Source organism: Ipomoea nil, unplaced genomic scaffold (genome assembly GCF_001879475.1).
Source record: "Ipomoea nil cultivar Tokyo-kokei standard unplaced genomic scaffold, Asagao_1.1 scaffold1339, whole genome shotgun sequence".
Taxonomy (NCBI): domain Eukaryota; kingdom Viridiplantae; phylum Streptophyta; class Magnoliopsida; order Solanales; family Convolvulaceae; genus Ipomoea; species Ipomoea nil.
Window position 1 is genome coordinate 1,015,525 of NW_017617767.1, and position 13,720 is coordinate 1,029,244.

General features: G+C 37.0%; 1 protein-coding gene across 1 annotated transcript; it reads right to left on the minus strand.

The window, feature by feature from the left end:
- Positions 1 to 814: 814 nt before the first annotated feature.
- LOC109185692 lies at positions 815 to 4,954 on the minus strand. The gene is made up of 4 exons (XM_019335647.1): positions 4,372 to 4,954; positions 2,397 to 3,141; positions 2,011 to 2,192; positions 815 to 1,818 (listed from the first exon to the last, which is right to left on the minus strand). The coding sequence occupies exons 1-4, from the start codon at positions 4,952 to 4,954 to the stop codon at positions 815 to 817; spliced, it is 2,514 nt and encodes an 837-aa protein (XP_019191192.1).
- Positions 4,955 to 13,720: the final 8,766 nt, after the last annotated feature.

Below are 13,720 nucleotides of genomic sequence, written 5' to 3' on the forward strand. Positions count from 1 at the left end.
TAATTTTATTAGACATTGTTGGAGACTTCATCGTTCAAACAATGTGATGCATGACTACCTATATATAACATATAATATTACGTATAATATAATAAGAATAAGAAACATAGTATTTAAAAAAAATACAAAATTTTAAATAATAAATTGTGGAATGTTATTATTCATTATTGAAGACTTCGTTGTACACAACATTTTTAGTCGTACTAAGACATGGTACATTTGCCCCGTAAATAAAAATTTTCAAACTCTTAGGGTTACTAACTCTTGAAACAGCTACATACAATTGTCCATGGTTAAAGACAGATTTTTTCAACAACAACCCCACTTTAGCAAGCGTTTGTCCTTGACTTTTGTTGATTGTCATGGCATAGGATAGCATCAAAGGGAATTGCTTTCGTTGAAATTTGAAAGGCAATCTTAGATCTGACGGTGTAAGTGACATTCTAGGAATCAATACTCTGGTTCCTGCTTTTGTACCGCAGATGATCTGTCCTTCCAGCACGTGGTCAGCTAACCTTGTAACAATCAACCTTGTACCGTTGCATAATCCTAGTGTGTGATCAATATTTCGCAATAGCATAACAGGTGATCCAACTTTCAAAGTCAAAACATGATTTGGTACTCCAGAACATCTCAAGGCATTCAAGAATTCAGGAGTGTGCAAATCCGCTAACATGTCAACATTTGAATCTGACTTACAAACAGAATCACTACTCAGGTATGTCTTACCCTCAGTCAGATTATGATCATTCATGTATTGGTTAACAGCATCTACCACGTCCAATGTTGGAGCTAAAATTGCACTATCATTAAGCTATGACAAATCACCAATTCCCAGTCTAAAATTAGGGAATGTGCTATCAACAATTGTAGCAATAGGGTCATCCTCGCACTTCAACAACAAATGTTCTGGAACAGTAATTTCGTACTCACCATCAACTGGACTACCAATTGTTCCGTCATCTATATTAGCTATCCATTTTGCAAATTGCTCGATCTCCTTACCCTCGTTTTCTGATTGAACACTTCTCAAGCGCAGATTCTTAGTAAGCCTAAAAACTTTACATGATTTCCAGAGATACGATGAGCTAATGCTCGCTCGAACTATATCCTGTCTTGTACCCTTTGGAATGACTGGTAAAATTTGTCTGAAATCGCCACAAAAAACAACTGTTTTACCACCAAATGTCATTTCAGAACTCCTTGGATTTATGAAGCGCAACAGATCCCGCATAGTTCGGTCTAGGGCTTCAAAATAGAATTTGTGCATCATTGGGGCTTCATCCCATATTATCAACTTGGTTTGCACAAGTAGCTCTGCCAATTGACTATCGTGACGGATGTTGCATGTGGAATCTTCATTAACAGCTATCGGTATAGCAAACCGAGAATGTGCAGTCCTGCCACCACGTAATAAAAGCGAAGCTATGCCGCTTGACGCAACATTTAACACTATTTCACTCTTAGACCTTAATGCGGAAGAAAGTGCTCGCCACAAGAAAGTCTTACCGGTCCCTCCATAACCATAAACGAAGAATAACCCCCCATCTTGGCGATCAATATCGGTTAACACTTCATTGTATATGACCTTTTGTTCTTCTGTTAATTGCCTTACCAATTCCTGATTCTCTTTCTCCTGTTCGCCACAATCGTATGCTAATTCTTCTTGAATAAATCTATTTGCAATAACGTTTAAGGCCCCAAAGTTTGCCATTGGCATTTCAGGATAGTCCTTCAAACTCTTACCATGAGTAGATAATAGCTTCTCAATCTCTACTAAGGCAAAGTTCATCTTGTGCGAATCGGACAACACAAATTCTGCATAAGTATATATAAAAATTTGGTGTTATAACACACCTACAACAATTTGACTTAATATTGTGTTATCGGTATTCATAAAATAATTTAAAAATATATGATTACCTCTATTCTGCAGTTGTCTACGGACGTTGAATTGTGCATCATCTGATAAATGTTGCCACACATCATTCCAAACTATTTATGGTTTACCCATGCAACTGCTCATTAGCAATGTCACAAACAATCTCCTCAGTTGATCTGCTGACGCCCAATTACTGGTTTCATCTATTGCATCGACATATTCGTTATCATCATCGACTAAACCCCTTGCATAACACGCATCTCGGAATGAGTCATACTGGACGCCATTTACAGTCCTAATATCTTCATAACTTTTAGGGCCACGGATTTTATTCAGCAAACACCTCAAATAGAAGATTTCTCCAGTAGCTGGCGGGACATAGAATATACGTCCGATTGAGAACCCTTTTTTCCGTGGCTGTCATTTTCTAAGGTCTTTCTTCCAAACGAATCATGTTGGCATCTCAACATAGGTAAGTTCTCTTGCATCGGGGTATGTTTTATTTGCTTCAAACCATTCCAGAAACATGCTCTGTGCTATAGTAGGTCTATTAACAATGTTATCAACAGCATCATCATCTGCAAATATCACACTCTGTTGATTAGGAAGGTGAAAGCTTAACCTTTCCACTGAAGACACCCTAAGCTGTATATCAAAACCAAACAGACGCCAAACCGCTTCACATGGGGATATGTACCTACAGTCATAGTACATATTAATCTCATCTATTGCTTTCCCATTCTCGTCATCATTGCTTGTTTTGTAAAATTCTGCTGTAACCCGATCATGACCCTTGTTAACATACTTGAACAGGTACTTGATTGAGTGTGACTGGTTGCACCACTCGACATTGATATGAGCCTTATACTTAAGCAACAAATATCTATTGTGCGGTACGACATACCTATTGTCCAAGGCGATCCCGTTCTTTGTAACTATAATTCCATTGTCTCTCCTTCTATATACCGGGTAACCATCGTCATCAAATGTAGAACTCTCAACAAATATCTTAGGAAAATGCTTAGAGCATCGCGCATTTACCATACATGGAGAATTGGTCCTCGCTTTTCCACATGGACCATGCATCATAAATTCCTCTACCGCTTGGTAATACTCTGCATCTTTCTTTTCATCTGGGATCTCTGCGCAGATCATGTTGTCTAGAGTAACAACTTGCCTAACTTCTTTACTTTTCTCCAAAAAAAGCAATATATGAGCATGCGAAAGACCTCGCTTTTGGAACTCAATTGTATATATGACTGCAACAACATAGACATAAACATCATAAGCTTAAGTAATTAAATAAGATTGTAACAAACTTGGGGTGTGTTTGGAAACCTGGAAAATGAGTTCTGGAAATCATTTTCCAAGTTTTCATTGTTTGGATGTGCCTGGAAAATCAAGTCAACGGAAATCATTTTCCGTTGACTTTGGAAAATAGGCTTGTTTTGGAGGAAAATGACTTCCCCTTTTTTTTTTGGGGGAAGTCATTTTCCAACTTTTACACCAACATCACACTACCACCAACATTATCAACACCATACCACCACCACCTCACTACCACCATCACCACCACCACCACCGCCACCACCAACATTATCAACACCATACCACCACCATCACCACCACCACCACCGCCACCACCACTATTACCGCCGCAACTACCGCCACCACACCACCACCATCACACCACCACCAACACCATACCACCGCAACCACTACCACCACCACCACCACCACCACCGCAACCATCGTCGCCACCACCACCACCACCACCATACCACCACCATCACACCACCACCACTACCACCACCGCCGCCACCACCATACCACCGCAACCACCGCCGCCGCCACCACCACCATCACACCACCACCACTACCACCACCGCCGCCGCCACCACCATACCACCGCAACCATCACCGCCGCCACCACCACCACCATACCACCGCCGCCGCCACCACCACCGTCATACCACCGCAACTACCACCACCACCACCACCATCGCCGCCACCACCACGACCATACCACCGCAACCACCGCCGCCACCGTCGCCGCCACCACCACCACCACCATACCACCGCCACCACCACCACCACCACCGTCATACCACCACCAGTTATTATTATTATTATTATTATTATTATTATTATATAACAAATAACACCACTACCACTACACCACCACCACCACCACCATAATATTTTTGATATATTATTAGTTATTTTTTTATTATATTTAAAATTATTATTATATTATTATACATGTTGTAATATTCTAAATAAAATAATTAAAATGTTTAATTATACAATTCTACTCATTTTCCAGAAAATGAACCAAACACACAAAAACAGTTTTCCAGAATGCAACCAAACACCGGAAAGGAAAATGTTTTCCAGAAAATGACTCATTTTCCAGAAAACATTTTCCAGAAGTCATTTTCCTGCTTTCCAAACGGACCCTTGATTTAAAATATAATAACAAATATTACCTCCTGCCACAGGGCCAAATATTTTATTCTTTCGACAATCAGCTATCAAGGCATCCAACTTCGTCTTGAATAAGCGGTAAATTATGTTCGGCCGGTCTTCTGCCTTCAACCGTTGATCTTTTAAAAAGCGTTGCACCTCAGGCCACTTTGGATTGCATGTAAAGGTTATAAATAAATCAGGGTATCCAATCCATCTACATATTGCCATTGCATCTTGGTAGTTTTGTATCATGTATCTAGCACCACCAGTAAAACTTGACGGTAGTATTATTCTGCGACCTTGTGCTGCGGGGTTTAGTTCACCCCTTGTTAAAGCATCAGTCAATCCACTGTAACTCTCACACCTTAGGCTTTTTTGGTGTGTCCTTATATAAATTAGTCTTCCAGACTCAACCATTCTGTATCCATCTACCACAAACTGTTGGAACAACCGCCGTGCAAATAGTATGGTACTCGGAACTGACTTTCTAGACTGTATGCGGTAGCAAAAAAACTCCCTGGGACTAATCCTCTGCCTACCACTCGAAGAACGCTTGCCTACTACGTTCGCAAATGCAATGTCTTCGCGAGAGTTTTTTCCCATTTTGGTCTCTTGACTATGGCTCATTCTCAATTTTGCATTCCGACTTATAATTGCACCCAATGTGGTCCCTTGACTTTTGAAAATTACCCCAAATTCGTCCTCCGTTACATTTTCCATCCTTTGGGCGTTAAATAGGAAGGCATTTTGGTCCTTTCATTGCCACCGCGCCTTCCCCAACTGCCATCCCCTTCACATATTCGTTTCTTCTTCACGCCTGAGCAAAAAAAACACCAAGAACCCTAGATTACTTTGATTTCTTCTTCCTCTCTTGCGTACGATGTCAACACAGTGGAGGCAAAACACCAAGGTTTCTTATTCATCGTCATCATCTTCGCCAAGACAGAGGTACCACTACGGCGATGCAATCCCTACGCGTATATGCAATTGTGGCAGCGAATGGAGCATTCAAACCTCTTGGAGTAGCGAAAATCCCGGGCGGAGGTTTTGGGTTTGTGTAAGGAGCATTTCAGGTTCAATTTTTTGTTACAAATTTCTCAATTATTACTTGTTGTAAGAATTTTTGAATTTGTTGATAGGATGGTGTCGGATGTGGATTCAAGGAATGGTTCGATCCTCCCATGTGTTCACGTGCGAAGAAGATTATTCCCGGCTTATTAAGAAGCATGAATAGAAAAGATGAGGAGATTGAGAGGTTAAAAGCAATGGCAGTGCCCTCTGTTGGTCGTGGAAGTAATTGTAATTGTAATTGTGGCAAAAAAGGAGGCTTTAGATTTAGGATTAAATCGTTTGTAGTAATTGTTGTAGCATTTAGTATGGTTTACTTGTACCACAAAGCTGTTGAAACTGGGAGTAATAGTTGTAGACTCCCTATAACATGATGTGTACTTTGTTTGTTGTGGCACTTGTTTATGAATGGAAGTTTACTTTGCTGGAATTGTGTTTAGTTTTTAGAATGCAAATGAAATTGGAACTGGAACTTATCAATAAGCAACTGTAAACAAGTGAACTGGAACAGGAACTTAGGAAATGAACTGGAACTTAGCAAATGAAAAGGCACTGGAAATGAAACTGGAAAATGTAAACAATATGCAACTGTAAACAAATGAACTGGAACTGGAACTGGAACTTAGCAAAATGATAAACTTCATTGATGGTAGACTATTCAAAAAACAGAAGCTTTACAATCAGTTTACCCACAATCACCAAAAGACAATGCTAAAGGGAGTATTACCCACAATCAGTTTGCATTATCCAAATCAAGTAGAATTAGAACAATCCAAAACAACTACAATCAGTTTTCACATAAATTGAAGGCCTTATTCAATCTCGATTGGTTCGGAGGCTGTGTTCTTGAATTTCGTAGTCAAAGAAGACGAAGACCTTGTTTTATACTTCCTCCCTTGTGGCTGAGCAACTTTTTGTTTTTTCTTTGTTAAACCAAGGGTCTTTTGCCTTCTGAGAGGGGCAGGTGGAGGTGCAGTACTAACTTGCTCTTGTACAACAGTAACAACTTGATCTTGAACAGCAGTAACTTCCTCTTGAACAGCAGTAACTTCCTCTTGAACAGTAGGTAATGTCATCTCTTCATGTGCTTCAACCTCAATCTCTACTTGGTAATCATGTTGAACTAATTCTGAGCTTGCATCTTGAATAGAATCTGTATGAAAGTAATCATGTTAGGTAAAACAAGCATTTTGTATGAAAGGTATGTTACTAAGTTAAAACTTACATCAAACATGGCTGCTGGTACATCAACCTCATCTGCTCTTGCATCTTGATTTGTTGTGCTGCTTTGTGGCTGGTTTCTTTGTGGTTGAGGGTTTCTTTGTGGCTGAGGGTTTCTCTACAAACATAAAACACATTAAGTAAATGTAATACATGGAAAAATTGTAACTAAAACTAGAATGTAATGGTATACTTCTGCTCTTGAATCTTGTGCCTGAGGGTTTCTTTGTGCCTGAGGGTTTCTTTGTGCCTGAGGGTTTCTCTACAAGAGTAACAACTTACAAGTTAATGTAATACATGCAAAAAATTATAACTAAAACTAGAATGTAATGTAATACTTACAGGTTTCAGTGGGCATCTCCTACTATTGTGGCCTCTTTGTTTACAGAATGTGCAATGTAATACCACATGACTTCTAGACATATGGACGCCATCCTTTGTGATTTTCTTTTTGTCCTTGGCTTCATCAGCTCCTCTCAACCTCAGTCTCTTTGGCCTCCCAGGTTTTGATTTGTATTCAGGTGGCAAGGGTGCTTCTAAAAGAGAATGAGGCCACTCATTTGGTCCAGCCATTGGATTAATGCCTAATTCATACACCTTCAAGTATGTTTCCACACTGTAGCAGTTATGTACATAGTCTAACACATTGTGTCTCTTCATCCAGATTGCACAAATGCCATGTCTGCAAGGGAGTCCAGTCAAATCCCATTTTCTGCATGAGCATGTTCTTCTGGCCAAATCTACAGTGTGTTGCTCACCTGTATGTGGTCTTTTCACTTCAAATAGATTCAACCCACACTGTAATGGTATATATCCTCCTGCATATTTCTCTTCTTCTGCAATCTTTTTAACAATGTTAGGACAAATCACTGAAGTCCACCCATATGCCACTTCTTTATTTTTAAATAATCTTGTCATCAGTATAGTCCTAAGCATCTCAAGGCAGCTTATCAATGGCATTTCCCTAGCCTTAACTATCATTGCATTGAAGCACTCACTTACATTGTTTACTAACATATCACAGAGTGCAAAACCAGTAAAGTGTGACCTGGACCATTCAGAAGGATGTTTGTCTCCCAACCAAGCAAAAGCATCAATATCAAGGTCTTTGATCTTCCTCATTGAGTCTTTAAAAGAGTTTACTGTGGTGGCTCTTGCTGCTGACCATAGTGCATTCTTCAGTGCATTACCATGAAAACCAGCAACCTTCATGTTAGCATATAAATGTCTTACACAGAACCTATGCACCACATTTTTTAGTTGTGAGCTAAAAGCAGGCAGCAACCCCTTCTGCTTGTCTGAAATGAAGGTGTATTCATATTCAGATGCCTCATCAATTCCCAAATCAAACTTAAGTAGTGCTAAGAACCAAGTCCATGATTCCTTGTTTTCACCATCAACTATTGCATAGGCAAGTGGGAAGATTCCATCATTGGGATCCATGGCAGTTGCAATCAACAAATAACCACCATACTTTGATCTCAAATGGCAACCATCAACCCCTATAATCTTTCTGCAATGTAGGAAACCCTTCATACAAGCCTCCCAACATATATACCATCTTAGAAATCTTGATTTTCCTCCTGCTTCTACAGTCTCACTCATCTTCACAATTGAACGAGATCTTGGATTTGATCTTTCAATCTCCAAGTAATAACTCCAAAACTTTTTGAAATAATCTTCAAGCTCACCATTAATAACAGCTCTAGCCATTGTCATTGCCTTATAAGCAACCTTAGAGGTGATATGGAAGTGGTCATCAGTAGCCACTCTCTCCCTGAACTCACTGACTCTCCAGGTTGAATTACTGCCTATGTTTTTTTTCCACCTCTTAGCTAGTCTGCTGGACCTTACACATGAATTCTCCCACATCCAAGAGCAGCCATCATGAGTGTCATTGAATGAAGTAACCCTCCAGCAGTTCACATCCTTAATCCATCTCAGAGTTATTGACCATGGACAACCAATTTTCTTGCACTTCACAATACATCTTACCTTGTCATTCTTTTCAAACTTTATATCTTTCCCCTCTTTGAATGCATAACTCACTATGGCATCCTTAAAATCTTTTTTTTTCTGCAAATGTCATTCCAACAGTGAAAGTGGGGTTCTCCATGTCACAACTTCTAAACTTTGGCCAAATGTCATCCTCTACTTCCTCATCACTTCCATGAGGTGTCTCATCATCAGAATAGTTCACTTGGACATTCATTTTATCATTTTCAGATTCCACATTTGGCAGAGTAGTGGTTGGTCCTATCCCATGGTATTCTACATTGGGATCTACTGCTTTTTCAAAATGAATATCATCCTCACCTAGACTACGCAATTCTTCTTCACCATCATCTTCATAGTCAGGATCTTCTTCCACTTCAACCTCACCCTGAGCTTCATAATCAGAATCTTCTCCCACTTCAACCTCAGTTTCAGCTTCATAATCAGAATCTTCTCCCACTTCAACATCAGTCTCAGCTTCATTATTTAACCCTCCAATGTTGATCCACACTTCTACTTCCCTTTCCTTATCACTAAAATCAATTAAATCCCAGGCTTCACTATCTGAAATGACCTCAATTAAACCTTCACCCACAACAGTATATACCTTACATTCACTCATTGTGTAGCCTAACTCTATGACTTTGTCTTGTAAAGCCATAAACCCCCATTCATCAACATCCATGTAGTCAAAATAATCTACATGACCTCCGACATATGTTACTGGCTCAGTCATTAATATTTTACCACCATGCTTGAGCTTAAGTGTAAATCTATTTTCATCAATGTCATCTGAATGATTACAAAAACAAATTTTATTTTTACACACAGAAACTATAAACATGGATTATAAAACACATATACAATAGATAAGACTTGCACTTCAATATACAACAACAAAAAATCAACACAATGGTCCCCACACACTATATTTTACAAACAGAGACCAAACACTGCTCTCCAGTGGTCCCCCCAGCACCCTATTATGCAAACATTTACACAGTTACCCAACAAAAAAGGCAAACACACATTTCTATATATTTTGTCTGATGGTCCCCTCCACAACCCATCGTTAATCAACCATATATACGCCTCACATTCACACTCAGACAATGTAACCACATATACACAAAGTAAGAAAGTGTTTCCACTACTGAAAGTACAAAGTAAAGGTGGAATACTACTGTAAACTTTGCAAAACACATGGAATATTTCAAAACGCAATACTGCACCCATAAATAAAAGTTTGCGTACCATATATTGGCAATGTAGCACTCCCAGACCTCCGGTGCCCCATCCAGACCTTCGGCGAGTCATTGTAGTCTCCTTCTCCTTCGTCAATTTTGTGAATTTTAGATTCTAGGGTTTGAGGTTTTTGCTAATTGCATAAAAGGGGCATAATCTGTGAATTTTAGGAGGGAATCGACAGTTGGGGAAGGCGCGGTGGCAATGAAAGGACCAAAATGCCCTCCTATTTAACGCCCAAAGGATGGAAAATGTAACGGAGGACGAATTTGGGGTAATTTTCAAAAGTCAAGGGACCACATTGGGTGCAATTATAAGTCGGAATGCAAAATTGAGAATGAGCCATAGTCAAGGGACCAAAATGGGAAAAAACTCGTCTTCGCGATAACCGTCTTCTCCATATGGAAACAACAGAGGGTATTGTAGTGGTAAGTATGACGGATTTAATTCACTTATCCGCTGTAGGTGGCCACCCTTCGATTGAACAATAATATCACGCTCGCCAATACTGGTATCCAGATCTCCCACAATTAAAGCTATTACTTCAGACACTTGCGGCAGATTATATGTCCTCGCATCTTTAGTTCGTTTTCCCAACAACTTTATTTGGACTTCGGCACATGGGTTAATATCCAGCTTAGACGTAACCATCCGAAACGACTTAACCAAAACATTATTTTCATCGAGGTCTTTCTGAATGACATTCACTATTTCTACATGAATGTCATCTTGCTCACCACTACCCCTACAACAACACAAACTTTGCATTGATATTTATTTAGATAAAAAATATTATGTGATGTGTAATTATGCAAACTTGTTTACCTCACAGCTTTTATACTGTTGTTCTTTTCATTTGCCGTGTCGTATATGTATAACTGAGCAAAATGAGGTTCTTTGCCTTCTTCTGGAAGTAGACTGCCCATTAGGTGATAGTTTTGTCCACTTAATCGGAAAATCGGAGGTGCACCTCCCTTGTTCACGGTCTTGTCAATTTTTCCTCCCATGGATGTGAAGCAGAACATGTTGTTGTAGGTCCTGATGTTGTGTAAAAATTCTTTTGATAATTCGTCATTGTCGAAAAAGAGATCAAATATACCTTTTGGTGGCAACTTATGGTCCGGCAACTTGATCTTCCCATTGTTGTAGCACAACATAAGCAGTGGCGCTGCTTTTGTTGACAAATTCTTCTTCCTTTCTTCAAACAAAAACAAAGCACCACAGTGGACGCATTGATTTGCTGCATCACCAAAATCGCAGTATTGACCTGCAAACCGATATATGGTAAATTATATACCGATTTATATTTTTTGAAGTTATAAACCAAAGATACATACCATGTTGTTGACCAGAGGATGACCCAATATCCGAGATTTGCCTTACATTGTCAATCGATATATCAACATCTGAAATTACAAATACATTTATAAATCAATTTTAATAGTTATAGGTTTTCAATTTTACTTTGCTTATAGTTGTTTAAAAAAGCATCGACTACTATTATTACCTGGTATGTACTGATTTGGTGCTTCGATCATTAAAGGGTTAGATTCATCTTCAAAGGCAGATAGCAAGTCTCTTTTTGTTACATGGTCTTCTTCCACTGCAAACTTATGTAATGGTTTAGGAATTGGAAATTTATCTTGTGTTATGGTTGATATAGGTTTTGGGAAACCTCCAAAAACAAATCGCTGGCAATTGGTTGAGCATATTTGGGTCTTGGACGAACCTACTGTACACATACATAATATTAGACGAATTTAAAGTATAACGATATTTTAAGTGACAATTAATGTAAATACCTACATTTTAGGGGAACCAAAAAAAAAAGTATTTCGTATCACATGTCGCTTTTCAACTTGTTAACTATGAAGAACATTATAATAACAAAATAAATTACAGAAGTTAAAATATTATGAATTAAGTACCTAAGTAACATTATTACTTATGCTAGCCTAGAAGATCAAATTGTAATTTCACTTTATAAGCATTACATTTTAGTGGACAAATCATTAGGTAGACCATGGTCCACTAAACTTTGTGCACACTAAATAACATTAGAATTAAAAAGTATATATCATTAATATTAGACTAATCAAATAATTACACATAACAAAAGAAATACAACTATTTTAAAGCAAAATTTTTAAATTGATATTAAAAAGTAAATCATATGAAGACAAATTATTTGTTCTACAATTCCACGCAGAGTTGTATGGACCATGAATTACATTATAATTATAACATTTAATTTGACAAACATTTTTTAAGAATTAAAAATATAAGGATAATTAAATTCACAATGAATGTATATAAATTCATCTTAGGGGATTTACCGTTAGTGATGTTACTCAAAGGTGTGATATTTTGAGTCAAACATCCTCCAAAAGGAATTCGGGAAGGATTAGTTGTCATAGGTTGCTCTTTATCTCTAGCAGCATTATTCCTTGATGATGAGTTGCCGAAATAATTTTCTGTGACATAAAATATTGAATTAAATTAAAAATTAATTCGAATAATGTACAATCGTAAAAATTAAGTACACATAACAAAATTATTTTGTCAATTGTACAACATTAATTTGTAATTGCTATAAATTTGGCTAATATTAAAAAAAAAAAAAAAAAAAAAAAAAAAAAAAAAAAAAAGTAGTTGGTATCACATGTAGCTTTTCAACTTGTTTACTATGAAGAACATTATAATACTAAAATAAATTACTTAAGTTAAAATATTATAAATTAAGTACATGAGAAATACCACTATTTTAAAGCAAAAATTTTAAATTGATATTAAAAAGTAAATCATATGAAGACAAATTATTTGTTCTACAATTTCACGCAGAGTTGTATGGACCATGAATTACATTATAATTATAACATTTAATTTGACAAACATTTTTTAAGAATTAAAAATATAAGGATAATTAAATTCACAATGAATGTATATAAATTCATCTTAGGGGATTTACCGTTAGTGATGTTACTCAAAGGTGTGATATTTTGAGTCAAACATCCTCCAAAAGGAATTCGGGAAGGATTAGTTGTCGTAGGTTGTTCTTTATCTCTAGCAGCATTATTCCTTGATGATGAGTTGCCGAAATAATTTTCTGTGACATAAAATATTGAATTAAATTAAAAATTAATTCGAATAATGTACAATCGTAAAAATTAAGTACACATAACAAAATTATTTTGTCAATTGTACAACATTAATTTGTAATTGCTATAAATTTGGCTAATATTATAAAAAAAAAAAAAAAAAAAAAAAAAAAAAGTAGTTGGTATCACATGTAGCTTTTCAACTTGTTTACTATGAAGAACATTATAATACTAAAATAAATTACTTAAGTTAAAATATTATAAATTAAGTACATGAGAAATACCACTATTTTAAAGCAAAAATTTTAAATTGATATTAAAAAGTAAATCATATGAAGACAAATTATTTGTTCTACAATTCCACGCAGAGTTGTATGGACCATGAATTACATTATAATTATAACATTTAATTTGACAAACATTTTTTAAGAATTAAAAATATAAGGATAATTAAATTAACAATGAATGTATATAAATTCATCTTAGGGGATTTACCGTTAGTGATGTTACTCAAACGTGTGATATTTTGAGTCAAACATCCTCCAAAAGGAATTAGGGAAGGATTAGTTGCCGTAGGTTACTCTTTATCTCTAGCAGCATTATTCCTTGATGATGAGTTGCCGAAATAATTTTCTGTGACATAAAATATTGAATTAAATTAAAAATGAATTCAAATAATGTACAATCGTAAAAATTAAGTACACATAACAAAATTATGTTGTCAATTGTACAACACTAATTT